We start from the raw sequence: 17422 nt of genomic DNA, 5'->3' as shown, positions 1-17422 counted from the left end.
GTTGTTGGAGTATGGAGCAATATGGAAGTCCTTATTAAAACCTGTGTTATGTTGCAGTGACCGGGCGTCTTTGTGTATACCTGACCAGTGGGCTGGCCAGGCTCTTACAGCTGCCATTCCTCATGTGTGAGGACACACTGAAATGGGCAGAGCTGGCTGTAGTATGGCTGAAAGTATATTTCTAAAGGGCTCATTCATGTAGTCACTATTGGTATTCATGGCCAAGCTTTATGTGTGAGCCTTTGCAATATTCAGCTACATCTGGTACCATTCCTGTACTGTGTGTAAGATACTGGCTCATATGTGCACCGCTTCCCATCTTCAGAAAGATGCACCTCTTCCAAAGCGGGTGGTCTCAGGGAGAGAGAGGACCATTTAGGACCTTTGACAGAAATGACAAGCCACCTGTGATTTAGGTGAAGCAGAATTAACTAGGGAACGGGACCACAACTAAGTGATTAGGGGATATTCAAGCAGTTGTAACTTGAAGGGAGGAAGAGTGCATCTTAGTTCTCCCATGGGACAGGCCTGGAGATGCTGTCCCTCCTCTCGAATGCCCACTGAAGGCCTGCCTCTGAGCCTCTCTCCCTGGAAGCTTTCTCTGACCCCGGGCCTGTGAGTGCTTTCTCCTCCAGATCGCCTGGCTAGTGTGAACTCTGCACTAGAAGCTCTAGCGCTGTGTTACGGATGATGTTCCATGCCGATGCCCCATGTTTGATAATTTTATCTTACTCCAGGGCCTAACTTAATGTTTTTGAATGTTTATCTTGCCTTTGTTAGTACTGAATTCTTTCTAACAATTTATGAGTAAGAACTCCCTGCCCTGTTCTTAATGGGTTCTTCTTGGGTTCTGTATGTTGATGGATTCTGCTGCAATAAACAATTTCAAGTTACTTTTCCAGCTCGGATACCCATCCAGTAACTTCTAAGTAAGAATTATTTTCCACACATGTAATATGTTTTAAAATAGGATCTCAATCAATTACACACATGATCCTGGATGCAAAGTTATGATTTCACGTAACAGGCATACCTTGAAGATATTGTGGGGTCACTTCCAAATAACTGCAATAAAGGGAGTCATAAACTTTGTGCTGGTGGAGGGTCTTGTCTTCAATTTGTAAAAAAAACAACATTTTTGAAGCTCAATGAAGCAAATCACAATAAAACAAGGTATGCCTGTATCTGAAATTATGAGTAATCTCACACGTAGATTAAGTAAAGATTATGCACTTTTTAAAATCAGTAAAGTCACTAACACCTAAGTTGGGCACAATCCAGATTTTCACAATTCAGAATTGTTTATGATATTAACTAAAATGTATTCTTTTCACAGAATTAATGGAGCAAGACCCAAAATGACACCGTATGTGGTTTCACTTTTTACAATTTGACTTAGTTGTATAACTTTCCTTTTAACAGGTTATGGATGCTTTTTAAGGAGAAATCATTTCCTTATTGAAGTGAATTTTACATTATTTCCTTTTCTGAAAAAGAATAAGATAACTCATTTTTTCTTTGCCCAGGAAAGATGTTCAGTGCTCTTGTATGGTGTTCAGTCACAGTAGTTTGTGACTTGGTTTCCTTCTTTGAGTTTTCTAACATTGTTTAAACACTCATTTTGTTCTATGTGTTTTTAATTATTTACTACTTACTGTCTTTATAGAAACAGATATGGAGATATAACTAAGAATAAATTAAATATTTAAAGTATTTGAGTCATAATAGATAGCTTAGTTTCCAGCAGGTATGATAGTTTATTCTACTGATATCTAAATAGTTTATAATCTGAAGTTATATATATAATGCTGGTTTTGATGCCGATGTATCTTTTTGTTATGAAAATCTCTCCATAGAAAGAGAATCTAAGTAATATTTGGGATATATGTATAAAATACATTTTTTGCTTATATTTTATACATACTATACATATAACATTTTGGAATATGCATAAAATATGAGTATTAATAGCTTTTAGGCCCAACTATTATAGTAATGGTTCTCAACTCCTCAGACACAGATACCAATAATGTAAAAATGATGCATGTGTATGTATAGTTCTCCAAACAGTGCATGTTAAAGAGAAGTAAAAGCTTAGTAATTTACAATGAAGCAATAGTTATTTTAATATGAAAAGTGCTTGGTTACAACTACAGGAAAATGTAATCAAATACTCAAATGTTTGCATGTATACATAGGATCACCATGAATGCAACCACTTCAAACTCAAATTTATATAAGAATGTTATATCAGTCAGTAAATGCCATGCAGCTGTGAACAGTCCTTTGTAAAGTTCTGGACAGAGTTAAGTTCTCTCTCTCCTTTTTGCAATAGGTGCATTCTTACAGAAATTATCTGAATGATAAAACCAGGCAAAAAAAGTTCTTCCACATGTAAAACTTTGTTTCCACGTAAAACTATGTGTGTTTGTGCACTTCACCTCAATGTGTGAGCATGGTAAAGTCCCAGGAGGCATAGGACAGCTCTTCCTTGTGCAGGACATTTGGCATCCCTGACCCCTCCCCCCATCAAATGCCAACACCATTGTTCACCACAGCACACCAGGTTGTTTGAGCATGTTATTGAGTGGATGCTCTCACCCTCCATTAAAATAACTTCTTTATAGTTAGCAGATGAGCTTGAATTCAGCCCTGTAACCGATGGCCGAAGGTGAAATTGTGAGCATCTGCATATAGTCTGGGAAAATCAGAAGGGTAAAGCTCCTGGATGCAGGAACCATTTCTGTTCAGTATATTTGCTGTAACATAGGGTAGGCGAGATATTAAATCAGTAGAGCTTGCCATCCAGTGAAGTTAAGGGTATATAGAGAAACTGTTATACGATTGACAGTCCAAGTAGTGAGAGAGCTTCGATTCCCTTGAAGCCCGCTGTGGGACAGGAATCGGGGGAGCTTCAGGAGAAAGCGGTGGTAAAATCAGAGGTGCTCTTGGGTATTGATAGAAACCTTGGGGAAGGTGATAATAGAATTAAAAATAGTTACCAAAATCATGCTGAGTTTGAACATTAGGAAATTCTGACCAGCCTGAAGAGAGGTTGATACATTGCTCAGTAGGCAGTTTCTTTAGATTACATTTGTGTTTTTTACTTTGTGTTTCTTGTCCTTGATCACCAGTTTTGAAAGATTGCTTTTTCTCTGACTGCTTGCTCAGCTAGATCTCCATCGGTACCTGGGCTTAGCCAGTGTCAGTGCAGGAAAGAGATGCAGCAGTCCGGAGTCTGGGCCAGTGTCCAGGAAACTGCCCTGAGGCCCAGCTACCATCTTCTTTTGATTTTTACTGGTTTATAGGACTTGGGGGTTTACCAGAGTCTGGTGAATAGAATGAGTGAGAAACTTATTAATTATGAAGGAAGACAGCGGAGGACAGGACAGGAAAATAATAAGGTTAAAATATTCAGGAACATGATGAAACATCCATTCCATCTCACAGATTTAAACAAATACTGAGAAAGTTACACTCTTTGGGGTAATAAGAGATAAGTAAGTTTTGTCCGTTGGGAAATTTTTGTCCTTGAAAAGTCCGAACACTTCTCATCTTAATATTTAACAAGTACTTGATGCATTTGATTTTTTAAAAAATGAAAATACGCTTTGATCTAGAATTCTAAAACTTTGAATACACCAGAGTTATTTAAACTCTGGCAACGTAATATAGATCAACTTGTTTTACCACCATTATACCTTGCTAATTAATATCTTCTAAGCAATCCAGTGCAACATTTTTATATAGAATCTATATCCTGCCAAGTTTCCTGTCTGCATTTAGAACATTTTATTCTGTACATAAAAAATAATACCACAGAAGCATGGCTCTCATGAGATTTTATTTGAAAGTTCTTACTGCAAAAATAGGAAAGTTCAAATAACAATAACTGGATCTACACAAAAAATTTGCTGTATTTTATGGTTATGTATGTAAAAAAGTATATTGCAGACTTTTACAAAGTAAAATAATAGAGAATGGTTATTAACTCAATAATCCTATTGAAAATATAAATATTTTTAAAATGTAGAATTTTAATTGTGCTTTAAGATATTTAAGTACTTTATATGTAATTGTCTTTTATATAACTCTGTTGTATTATCATTCTTTTATAGGGAACAAATGGCGAAAGAAATGTCAGAAATCTTGAGTAGGTTAGTGCAGTACAATCTGGGGAAATACGTGCCACCTCAAAGTCATATTTTTAAATTACTTGTCAATATTTGGACCAGAACCTGTTGTATGAAAAACATACTCTTTCCATGTATGTTTTCTGTACGAGAAGTATCACTTCACTCTCACATAGAAAAAGATAACAAGCAGTGTTCCCATCCATCGGCATTCTCTGGTGAAACCACTGGCTTTTTGGATTAGACTCTTCCTTGCTGGTAGAACTGCTGTGCTTACCACTGGCCCCCAGTCTCTTAGGGGAACCCTTTCTGTCTTCCTGATGACATGAAACTCCCTCTAGGGGTGCTGCTGACCCCTGGCCGGGAACCACTGTGCCTCGTTGAAGGGAGAAATCCTACTCCAAGGATTTGTACACCACAGTACACAGTTTAAAAGCCACTGCTACGCCCTAGCCAGTTTGGCTCAGTGGATAGAGCATCGGCCTGTGGATTGAAGGATCCCTCGGACTGAAGAGTCCCATAAGGTTGCAGGCACGAGGCAACCAACAGATGTGTCTCTTACATTGATGTTTCTTTCTCTGTGTCTCTCCGCCTCCCTTTCACTCTCTCTAAAAATCAATGGAAAAAATATCCTGAGCCTCCAAAGGCTATAACTTCCCAGCAGGATCTAGTCCATTACCTTTATTAAGTGGATATGAATCAATAAAATTTTAACTGTTAATTTTGAGCTTACAAAATTAATTGAAGGTGCCTAATATATTTTTAAAAATCAAGTCAATTTTCCCACTACTTTATTGTTTACATCACATGTGTCAAACACAAGGCCTGCGGGCCAAATCCGTCCTGCCAGGCCTTGCAATGTGGCCCGCACCGCGCTGTCATCACTGCACTCCGCTGCGTTTCCATCACAATGACAGTTTATGACTGTTCAGTAAACCATTCGGCCCGCGATTTAGGCTGGATTTTAGATTTTGGCCCCTTCTCTGATTGAGTTCGACACCCCTAGTTTACATGAATATCTGTTAATCGAGTCTAAACAATAAACTACAGCTTTATTTTACTGTTTTAATATTTCCAAAGGTGCATTTTAGTCATGTATTTCTTAGGTTGCTGAGTATGATTTTAGGTATATTTTTGTTTGAGGTTATATGAATTAAAAGTTAGTAATACCAAAATCATATCTTAAGCAATAATAATTTGAATTCAGTGTTATTATTTTAAAAAGTATTAAAACACACCCTATGTGTATTGACACCCCATGTATTTTCTGACAATCTATAAATGGTATATTATGTAAATTCAGTTTTTCTTTCAAAAGAAAATAAAGTAACAATAGAAAACCCATAACAATTTTCAGCTGCTCTCCTAGAAAGGATTCTTAGAAGAGCTAAGAAGAAAAGAGAATTTTTTGTTGGTTTATTGAATGGTATTTTAATGCTACAGAAAAGGAAAAAAGAATACATAATTTGAATTAATGTTAAAGCATAATTTATTGTTGAGGGTAATAGACCTTGCTGACACACAGCTGGCTTGTTCTGAGCAAAGCAGTTTAGAAAAAAGAGCTACATGGCAAATTGCCAGTCACACAGCTTATGAAAACTATGGATTCTTCAATAAACCCAAAACAGATTTTAACCACAAGAAAGCAGGAAGGACTAAATGGCCACACATTCGTTTTTATTCAGGTTTATGTATGTCGAACAGTTTTTAAGTATGTAGGCTGAAGTACGTTGTGCTTTATTCTCTGAAATGAAAGCATAAATAGGCCTTGTGAGGAGGCACAAGCAGCTTATTTCATTGGTAAGCTTACTATTAAAGAAATAATTTCCTTTATTTCAGGAAGGATACATATTCTCCCACATCATTTTCCAGTCAGTCTCATTATCTGTGTCTTGACTGTCAGGATTATTGTTATCTTTCAAAACATAAAATGATGAGAAAGTAGCCCACTTTAGTGTTGTACCTTGATTGTTGCTCTTTGAGAGGACATTTTTTGGAGAAGTGTATGATAAAGGTGAAATTCCTTGTTTGATGCCTGAGAAGTAATATTTTAGTTCTTTAATATTTAGTTATTTGTGCCATCTTTTCACATCTTGAAATACGATGTGTTTAAATCCTTCCTTGGTTACTTTGTGCTTAAAAGTCCATTTGCCGCTTATTCTGAGTGTCTCCTCTGTGGCTAGTGTAAGCTGCTGGAAAGTAATGTTCATTATTACAGAAAACAAGTTGTTCCCGTACTTTCTGAATAATTATTTTAAGTTATGTACACACCTTAAGCCCCAAGTAGCACTACAAGGAAAAAGTTGCCTTTATCCCATTTTACTCTAAATGTATTATTTTATACATATTTTTTAATTTTTAAAATGTGCTTCCTCTCTTTCTACTCAATATTCCTGTTACACTGGGCGAAATATAACACTTGTGCCCTTTTTAATCTCCGTTATCAACTTCATGACCTAAAACCGCTTCCTTTAATTTACATATTTGTCCCTCACTAAGTATTTGAGTGTGGTTTTACCTGGTTATAGAACAGGGGTGGGGAACATCTGGCCTGCCAGCAGTTTAAGGCCCGAGATAACATTTGGTCTGGTCCTGCCAGAGCAACCACAGGAGGGACTCAAAATTCAATAAATCAAGGAGCTTATTTCATAGCAACAAAAATTGATATTAAGCAAATGATGTTATAAATATCCAGATGGCCCTTGGCAGAAAAAGGTTCCCCATCCCTGTTATAGAACTTTTTTCTAAGGGTTCTTTAACAGTGAAGTTAAAAGGTCACAGGAGTTTCCAGGTCCCAGCAGCTTTGTGAGCCTTTCTTTATGACCAATGTTGCGGGTTGCATTTTAGACATTTACCTGTGGACCCTGTAAATACCCAGATGCCTAGGGAGAACCTGAGCCGGGAGGTGTGACTGGGGCTTGGCCATCTGTAGGTTCCAGTAATCTGCCGGTGATGGTACTGTGTGGCCCAGTGGCTCATAAACAAACCCTTAATGTGCTTGCTTCTAATGATGTTGTTCATGTATGTTGAGGATTTATTTTCTGATTTTGAAGAATACATATAAATGCACTTTTTAACTTTAGATAAACCTATGGTACTAGAATTTGGAATCAGAAGTCCTCCTAATATAGCTATTAAATGGCATGCTGGAAATTTTTAATTTGCCTGGGCATTCTATAGTACACCATTCTTCATTTCATCCATCAGAGATACAAAACTTATGTCTTTCTTCCAGTTCCTAAACTTACACTCACTTTCTTGCTTCTTTAGTTAACATTTCATTCATGTTTCTAGTTTAAATATGTAAAACTATGTAATAATTGCAGAGGTCCTGCTGTACAAGCCACCAAGGCAGCTGCTGGAACCAAGAAACATGATCTCAGTAAATGGAAATATGCAGAACTACGTGATACCATCAATACTTCTTGTGGTAAGTGTATGGAAAGGATGAAAAATGGGAAGGCTTCCTGTATTTATGAACAAGTAATAAATACCCAGCTGGGGGTACTATTTTTAAATTTGCATATGAATTAGTATAAGCCATCCTCTTTGTTCCTATTACCTTGAAATGAAGACCCAATTTATCCACAAAGCTAAAAGGAAGACATACTTAAATAAGTTAAATTCATTTTGCTTATCTCTTGCCTAGGTCACTGAAGGAAAACAGAGAGAAATTATGGTCTGGGCTATATTAATGACTGTCCATCTCATATAACTTATATAATTAAAACCATAATCTTTTGGTCCATGATGCAAAGGAAAAGTTGGCAATGCAGTCCTTCCTTTTATTTTTTAAAAACACGTTTTTATTGATTTTAGAGAGAGGAAGGGAAAGGGAGCAAGAGAAAAATATGAGTGATGAGAATGAGTCATCGATCGGCTGCCTCCTGTACGAGATCTGCTGCCTCCTGTGTGTGCCCGTTGGGGATCAAGTCAGCAACCCGGGCAGTGTGCCCTGACTGGGAATCAAACCATGGCTTCCTGGTTCATAGGTTGATGTTCAGCCACTAAACCACACTGGCGAGGCCAGTCTTTCCTTTTTCTTCCAACAGGATAGAGTAAAATACTGTATCCAGAGGTTCCCACATAGTTGAGTTCTTGGTTAAATCACAGTGTTGAATTCATAATACTATAAATAGGAACTGAAGTGTCATAATTGTACAGACTTCTCACAATGTTCTTTCTCACCTCACTGATTTTATCTGCATAATTACAAACAAAAAATGTGTTGCATATAAATCTAGCTTGCATTTGAATACAGTAACTTCCTTTTTATTCTGTTGTAGTAGTCTGTGACCTTGGACAAGTGACTTAACCTCTGTAATTTAAGTTCTTCATCTATAAAAGACCTATTTAGTCCAAGGTGGTTTTTTATTTGTTTGTTTGTTTTTTTGTTCAAAATTTTTTTGTTGAACCAATTATATAAAATAGTAATAATGGCTCTAACCGGTTTGGCTCAGTGGATAGAGCGTCAGCCTGTGGACTGAAAGGTCCCAGGTTCGATTCCGGTCAAGGGCATGAACCTTGGTTGTAGGCACATCCCCAATAGGAGCTGTGCAGGAGGCAGCTGATCAATGTTTCTCTCTCATTAATGTTTCTAATTCTCTATCCTTCTTCCTTCCTATCTGTAAAAAATTAATAAAATATATTTTTAAAAAATGAAATAAAATAGGAATAATGTATAATAAAATTCTGTAAATATAAAAGATAATATTACCATAAAATATTCATCTTTATCAATAATTAGCTTTTAATTTGTACTATTACTTTAAAACTAAAACTTTATATTATATAAATACTTCTATAAAAACTATATATATATGTTTATGCCACAGAATAATTATGCTAGACAACTAAATTAGGATGTTCTTTTTCTCTCTCTCTCTTTCTATGTAATTGGTAGATATTGAGCTTCTGGCAGCTTGTAGAGAAGAATTTCATAGGAGACTAAAAGTGTATCATGCTTGGAAGTCCAAGAACAAGAAGAGAAATACTGAGACAGAGCAGCGTGCTCCAAAGTCTGTTACTGATTATGGTAAAAACAAATCTGTACTTCGGAATGTACTATACATAAGACATTTGGGTGACGTGTCCAATATGAATGTTTTCTTACTATAGAACTGTGATCCACTGAACTTAGCACAACCATGATGGCTTTCGCTCATAGCATTATTTTTATTAAAAAAATGTAAAGTCTTATTTGTTAAGAAGTATTGAATTTACTTCTTAAGATACATTCTAGAGGTAAGAATAATCCTGTCTATAGTGAACAGGTTGTACAATAATGTTGTAAATATGTATTTCCCCCATATAAGAGAAATAGTACCTTGGTTTGTTCTAAAGTTTTGCCAAGATCAGGATTTGATATTTTGACTGATTTCCAAAAAATGAATTTTGTTACTTTGTTATGCAAAAGGGAAGTTCTATTCTTGAAATTGGAAAATAGAGCAGGGTAGACATAACCTAGTGAAAGTATGCATTAGCTTTAACATTAAATTGAGAATACCTTTAATATATGAATAGTAATTTCATATATTTAATTTCATAAAAGCAATAATTGGAATTTGGTTAGTTCAACTTGCTACCTTTAAATGGTCACAATTTATTAGCCCAATTTTGGTTAAAGAGACATCAACATCATATGTAATGTCTTTTTATTTGTAAAAGGGTACATTCCATTTAATAGTATAGTTTGGTAATGCATGACCCAACTTAGGGGATGAACTCTCAGTTATGTTTTGCCTCCTTCACCTTCCTAGCAAATAAAAGCAGTTTTTGATTAAAGTCACTTAAGGGAAGGACTTTTAATGTTTACAGGTTGTTGCAAAAATAGAGGGAAATGTACTATTAAGAGAGCTGTTAGTGCTGGTCATTGCTCTAGGGGTGCCATCAGTCAGAACATGACGCTCTGGACGGGCACTGAGAAGTCACCCAGAACTAGGAAACAGCAAGTGGCACACCCTCTCAACATTGACCTTCTCTGACCACCACTGCGTTCTCCAGGTTAAAACTCTCTCTGGGAAATGAGGAGGAGAGGGTGCGTCCATTGCCTGTTCACTGTCTGCACCAGGTTTCCAACCAGTTACCTTTGTTTTGTAAAAATCTCAATGGGCTGTTCTCTTTAGCTCTAATTTCCTAAGTTGGCTGATAGTCTTTGATTATGTTTTATTTGGAAATTTATTCATTTAAATGATTACACTTCTTTAAAAAAAAAGAAATTAATGTTACATTCACATTTTGAATGCATATACAAATATTCCTTGTATTTTCAAACCAAATTTTGATAGTTTCTTCACCCAAATTTGCCCAAAAAAAGAGCAAATAATCCATGGCTCACCTTGCTGGTGCTTATACTATTTTCATTCGTAATATATATAACATTTTGGAAGAACAAAAGAGTAGATTCAAAGTGCCATCCACGTACAAATTTAGGAATTTTATGTGAACACATTTTATATGTAGCTTTCAAAGAATTTGATTATGGGCTACTTTCAGGATAAAATGTAACTTCTGCTCTGAAAATTACTATTTTTCTCTTTTGTTCTCTCATGTAAAACTCACACAGGAGCTACAGGTATAAGGACACCAAGATACATAACAAGCTTAGTTGAGAAAATTCTATACTTAGGGAGTGTACTAACAGGGCCGCTGATTGGCCTTTAAAAAGAACTGCTCTGTAACTCAATACTTGGAAGGATTTGAATTCATCAGTGTGAGAAAATAAAATTATAACAGCTGTGATAAACAAAAATATAACGAGGTCATTGCCTGTAAGAGTAATGCATGCACAAATAATGGTAATTTCTGGAGTTAGGAGTTTGGATCCTCATTCTGTCCTCAGGATGAGCATGCTCTCATCACGCTTACTGCAGTCAGAGATTTTCAGGAATAACTTTGGTGCAGTGGAAAATCACCCAGTAAAAAATTATAATATTTAGTTGCTTAAAACAAAGACTTTGGAGAGTAGTTTTATTTCATAGTTCCTAAAATAAAAATGGCATATGTTTAAGATTTAAACAATTTGAAGAAGTTAAAACATCTTGGGTACATGTGAACATGGCAGGGCATTTTCTCTACTGCATATAATTTCGGATGAATTTAGAATTTACCCCCTTTTTTCCCTACAAAAATACTTGCAATGTCTTAAAGTTACTATAATGTCCATTATTAACTGATTGTGTTGGATTTTTGTTTGGATATTACTGTGTCCCAAAATCACAAATGAAATGCAATTTTTAAATTTTGATCCTCTTTATATGTCCATCAGGCAGAATTTTCTAAAACATAATCAAAATAGTTAAAAAAAAAAAAAAAAGAAGGAAAGAAAGCAAGCAAGCAGCATCTACTTGTGGGTCTTTGTCTATGGAAAGGATATTTACTTGTTAGTCACCACCTCAATTGATGGAAAGGCTTTATAAATTAGAAGAATGCTCACTTAACAGTTTTGGCACTTTTATCTTCAACATAAAATATTTGTTCACAGATTTTGCAACATTTTTGAACAATTCACGTAAGTCAATGGGTGGTAACTCATGAGCTAACTGGAAGATGGGTTAAAAATACTTTATAAAGCACTAACTTCTATTAAACATTGTTTTGCTACAATTTTTAAGTGAAACTATAGTATATACATTAATCTTGGTTTATCTGTACTAGATATTTAATTTGAGATGATACTCTTATTTGGGTCACTCCAAAAAATAACAACAAAATTTAAACTGTTGTTTTATAAAGTTACTTCATTTTAAGAAATATCTAGCATTTTAAACTGTGAATATGTACAATTATTATTGTAGCAAAACTCTATCTTAATAAGCAGCTGATCTTTTAGAATAAAGACTAACTTTAGGTGCCGGTTTCAAACACTGTGGTGGGATAAGCATGTCTGTTCAAAGGGATTGGAGTTCTGTATGATAATACAAATGCAGATTTAAAAGGACACCACTTCATAGGAAGAAGAGATTATTCTGCTACGTTTGTTGCTTCCTGTGATGCACTTTTTAAAATATAATTTAAAAGATTTGAGTCATCTTAATGTGCAGTAAATTTCTTCTAGAATCAGTTTCAACAATCATTTGGACATACAGTAGGTTCTCAAATAACTTTGTTTTACTCACTGTCCTTCTGTTATTACATTGAAGAACTGCCTTAGGAACTTAACTCTTGTTGATATCAATCAGCCTATGGTAAAGTTGGTTACATTATATGCTATTTCACTTAAAGTCACTGAACCTATTAAAGATATTAAATGAGGACTTACAGTAATACCATATTTATTTGCCAGCTGGTGAGACTTGATTTTTGAAAGTGCTTTTTAGTAATTTCTGGGGCTATATTTGAAACCTATTTCACGCTTTTGAAGATAACATTATTGGGTGTGAAAGAAATAGTTGTTTAGAAGATGAATTTCCATCTTTTAATGTCTGTATCTTTGTACTTTCCCAGATGGATATTGTCTCCCCAATACAATTTCAGTTCTCACATTAGTAGAAAAAAACCATCAAAGAATTTATGTTGGGTTTCTTAATTTTACCCACAATATTAAGTTATAGGAGACTGTTATTTTAAAGAAAAAAGCAGGTTAATTTAATGGGTGGTGATCAGTACCCTATTAAGTATTGTGTCAACTAGACATTGAATTCTAATTCACTGCTTAAGATGAAGGATTTTTAAAACCCTTTTACAATATCTTACTTTGAGTTAATGTATTTTCTTCAAAGTAGGTAGTTTTTAAAACGTAAAATGGAAGCACTGAACTGTAAGTAGTTTTTGGTGGAACAGGAACAAAAGAATAAATAAGCTCCTCTCTGCTAACTGCTAAAGGTGATGCGGCTTTTTAAAGCCACTAACAAAGCTGGGCATCGGTCTCCTTCTTTCCTAGGCATAGAGAGCTTTGCTAACGGCCTCTTGCTTTCTCTGGTTTGCTCAGAAATAAATTAGAAAGCTTTGGCTGTTGGTGTAAAAAGTAGAATAAGAGTATTTTCATCCTTTTGGTATTTGGAGATTCTTACAAAAGCCATATGGCTGTTCTTGACTTACACATATTATATAATTTCTCACTGACGTACTTAGTTTTTCAGTGAGACTCTTAATTGAGCTGCAGTAAATGGTGGGTCCACTTTGAAAGTTGTGAGTATAAAGCGTATTAAACAGACTTTACCCAAATTACGTTACTGAAAATGTCAAGTTATTGCCCCAGAGAAATGTTTATATTTGTAGATAAAATAAAAACCCAATTGTTTAGTAATGGAAATTGAGCAAGGGGAAAAAAAGTTTATTAACAGGAGGGTAATACCCAGTACTATCAGAAAAGTAAAGAGTTTTTTCCTATTGGCAAAGAGGACCAAATATTATACACTTTTCACTTATTTCAATGGGTCTTACTCCAAGAGAAATCTGTTTTCAGAGTAAGTAAATATCTGAGGGAAAGTTTGTTCAGTTTTTTGGTCTTTGCTGCTGTTGTAAAGTCATTTAAATAGTATTAGTGAAAGATATGTATTATCTTGGCCATTTTAAATCCCAAGATTGGCCAAAGAGGAAACTTTTGTCTCCTATCTTTTTGAGGAACTTGTGATTAATTGACAAATATCATCTATAATCCTTCAGATTAGTATAATTACTGTTTGTTTTACCATAAATAGTCCTGTAAAAGTTACTTTTCTGCCTTCATTTGAACTCTTTGGAGGAAAAATATAAATCTAGCAAATAATACTATTTTGCTTTCCTGCCATGTGACTTTATTTTAGGTTACTGATTATTTTAGGGTATTATGGCTGCTGCTTTTGGGGTGTATGCATGGGTGTGTAGGTGTGTGTGTGTGTGTGTGTGTGTGTGTGTGTATATGTGTGTGTATTTGCAATGTAAAGGAAGTTCTTTAGGGAAAGAAAATTCTGAAGAAATTACACTGTGAATTGTATTCAATTATAGGCAATTATTATTTACATTTTGTTTTAAATTTACTAATAGGAACCCCTCTTCTTTAAAAAAAATGTGCGGTACATTTTAGGATTCAAGGCTGTTTTGTTATCCCTGGGGCTGCCGGTGTAACTTTCCTTGTTGTGTGCAATAGCTCAGCAGAACCCGGCCGCTCAGCTCCCTGCCAGGCAGCAGGAGATCGAAATGAACAGACAGCAGCGCTTCTTCCGCATCCCATTCATCCGCCCTGCGGACCAGTACAAAGACCCGCAGAACAAGAAGAAAGGCTGGTGGTACGCCCATTTCGACGGACCTTGGATTGCCCGGCAAATGGAACTCCATCCTGACAAGCCACCCATCCTTCTTGTGGCTGGTGTGTATGACTCACAGGGAAAACATTTATAAAGGAGGAAAGGGTTATAAGCTCTGAATGAAACAACCTAAGATATAACGTAATAATTCATTAGAAGTTCAGGATTGGGGGATGGAGTTTTGCAGTTAAATCACGTTTTCAGTTTATCTGAGGCTTAATTTATTTATTGAATAATGTGAACTTGCTTGGATGATGTCCTCGTAGAGCACAGAGAAACTTGTCTATGTCCTAAGAACCTTTCATTGGGTATTTAACTATATCAGTTGATCTGTAACAGTTTAAGGAAATGTAGCATTTTTATTAGCCCTCATCATTTGATCAGTTGTAGTGATGGTACATTTTGAAAGGGTTTTTGGTGGAGGACAAACTTTTTTTTCCTGGTGCGTTTATTAAGCAGATTTCAATCTTGGAAGAAAATAAAGTTTTGAAAGTTCTCAAGTCTATGAGAATTGATAGATACTTCAGGAATAAGGTTTGTAACAGTAGTTCTGAAAGAGAACATAGGAATTGTCTGCTGTCTCATTTGTGCAGGTAAGGATGACATGGAGATGTGTGAGCTGAACCTTGAAGAGACAGGCCTGACTCGAAAGCGTGGTGCTGAGATTTTGCCAAGACAGTTTGAAGAAATCTGGGAACGCTGTGGAGGCATCCAGTACCTTCAGAATGCAATTGAGAGCAGACAGGCGAGGCCCACGTATGCCACGGCCATGCTGCAGAATCTGTTAAAGTAGCTGTTACACGCTGAGCTGGCAGCAGGGAGCCCCTGCCGTGGTACTAGGTAGGGTGTGTGCCCAGAGATTTAACCATTCCACGATCATGTTAGAATTACTTCTACAAAGTGAACAGATTTTATTAATCATGGCTTTTTGTTAATTTAAGGTTAATTATGGTAGTGATTTTGGGACCTAAAAATTATTTTCCTATAAACCTCTTGTCATTCTCATACTTGTTACACTTGGACAGATTCTGATATGTCTCATTCTCTGCAGACTGCCTTAAGTCCATCAAAATTGTTCTCTAGGAAAAGAAATTTGAAAAATAATTCAAAAGACTCGATTTCTAAGGACGGCACAGTACAATAAAACTGGAATAATGAAACAGCTTAAGTTTTCTTACAAAGATTAAGGCATTTAATATTTTCATTGGAAAAGCTCTCTACTTTCTTTACTTGCCTTTGCAGAAATTCATGGCAATGTCTATCAAAGGTGGACATTTTTATCCCCTCCCTTTTGCAGAGTGTCTTAGTTTGAGTAAAGCCATTCGCCTGAAGTTCTAGCATTCTAGAATGAGCCTTATGTGATTGATGTACTTGTACTTGGTGGTAAAGAAGGTACTCATAGTATTCTGCACCAGTTTTTCTTTTCTATTACATTGTGTTGCTATAAGAATATTTTTCTTATATTCCATGGGGAAATAAAGGAAATTCAGATCATGTAAGTGCTTTAAAGTTTTGGGATAACTTTTGTTTCATTTAGAAAAGGAAATAGGTTTAGGTGGCATTGTGGCTTAACTCTACTGAATTCAAATATTCCTCCAACTTCATCTCAATTGTGACTTTTATATCAAAATCTTGTCCAAGTTGTTTCATATGATTTAGGCTAGTGTTCTGCTTCAAAACATCCTTGTTTTAAAAAAGTTCGTAGTGTCTTTGGCCGTTGAGATTTTGGTAATTGTAGAGCTGTTTTATAAGCTTTGTAATTCAAAAGTCCTTGAACTTGGTAATTGCTTGTTTCATGTAACTGATAATTTAAAAAGTTTTCCTTGTGTGCTGTTAGTTTTGATCAAATGTCAGCAGTTTCTAGCCTAATATTTATGACTTTCATGTTAGGAATTGGGAGGCAAAAATACATCAAGGAATTATGTTGACTTAATCGTAAAGAGTCTTGTTTGTATTTTAGAATAAAATTAGAAAATAAAAATACTCTCTTCTGCATTCTTTTTTTCTGATTTCAAATGATATTAACTTTTGAACTGAGTTTTCAGTGATTTTTTTTTCCCCCCTAGAAAGAGTAACTCAGCTAGGAAAATATTTCCCAGCTGATTAGATTAGTTTTCAGACACTGTTTTTAGAATCGCCTCTCTCTTCATGTCTTTGAACAGAAATGTTTACTTATTACAATACTGTGCAAATGATTGTCTTCTATTAAAGAAATTAAACAGCCCTGCCTGTGCTGCCGAGAATGTGAAAATTATGATCTTCTGAAGGGTGTGTTACTCCATAGACTCACCCACCCTGTGTCATTTGGTTCCTGTGATTGCTGACAGAAAGGCCTGGTGACTGACAATAAGTGACCTGTGTTCTCTCTTCTCATCACTCGCCTTTAATTGGTGCTTTTATTTGTATAGGATAGAGAATAGTAAGTTTTGTTTCTTAACTAGGAACAAGTAAAGTCCTTGAAGGAAATTTAGACACCAAATATATTTTTAAGGACTTGTCTTCAGGAACAGTTTATGTATCTCCCAGACTCATATAGCCACCAGATGGAAGACTAATCAACCATACAATTATTATAATGAGAGGACTTAGCATTTTGAAGAATTTGTAAGAAATACATCACAGCAAAGCATTGTTACAAGTCTTTTACTTTAACAGCTAGTGAAATTATAGTTTTAAGCCATTTTGTTGCTAATTATGTCACACAGCTGTCCTAGAACTTATCTATTTAAAGTAGTCTCCTGAGTTAGCTGTGACTACCAGGAGAACTGCCCTAAATCAGACAGACTCACAGTAACCTACATACGGATATGCACATACTCACAGGGAATATGTGACTATGGGAAAACTTTGCCGGGAAACTTAGGGCCTCGCCAACATTTCAGGGAAAGAGCAGAAATTGTGTGTTAAACGATGTTGATGCAACTGCTTTACGGTGTTCACAATCGGAGCCACAGGACTAGGTGGAAACAGTAGGAATCAAAAGCAAATTCGTATTTTAATCAATCATTTTAATTGAGATGTAAAATTAGAAGTTTAAGCCAGCACACTGTATATTAACCCATT

General features: G+C 35.6%; 1 protein-coding gene across 13 annotated transcripts in view; it reads left to right on the top strand.

Annotated features, from left to right (window-relative positions):
• The window catches only part of MYO6 (myosin VI), a 135067-nt gene extending 118335 nt beyond the window's left edge, over positions 1 to 16732 (top strand). For 3 of the 13 annotated variants that reach the window (XM_045573041.1, XM_045573052.1, XM_045573050.1), the window contains 8 exons: positions 903 to 929; positions 1337 to 1366; positions 4119 to 4157; positions 7460 to 7563; positions 9037 to 9168; positions 11617 to 11643; positions 14203 to 14421; positions 14953 to 16732. In XM_045573041.1, coding sequence (XP_045428997.1) covers positions 903 to 929; positions 1337 to 1366; positions 4119 to 4157; positions 7460 to 7563; positions 9037 to 9168; positions 11617 to 11643; positions 14203 to 14421; positions 14953 to 15152 — 778 coding nt within the window. In that variant the 3' untranslated portion in view covers positions 15153 to 16732. Of the gene's footprint in view, positions 1 to 902; positions 930 to 1336; positions 1367 to 4118; positions 4158 to 7459; positions 7564 to 9036; positions 9169 to 11616; positions 11644 to 14202; positions 14422 to 14952 lie in introns of those variants that run through there. The other 10 variants (XM_045573043.1, XM_045573044.1, XM_045573042.1 and 7 more) reach the window with 10 other exon arrangements.
• The last annotated feature ends 690 nt before the right edge of the window (positions 16733 to 17422 follow it).

Source organism: Pipistrellus kuhlii, unplaced genomic scaffold, assembly GCF_014108245.1.
Source record: "Pipistrellus kuhlii isolate mPipKuh1 unplaced genomic scaffold, mPipKuh1.p scaffold_m20_p_5, whole genome shotgun sequence".
Classification (NCBI taxonomy): Eukaryota; Metazoa; Chordata; class Mammalia; order Chiroptera; family Vespertilionidae; genus Pipistrellus; species Pipistrellus kuhlii.
The sequence above is the reverse complement of the archived record's forward strand: the minus strand, read 5'-3'. Positions and strand labels throughout refer to the sequence as shown.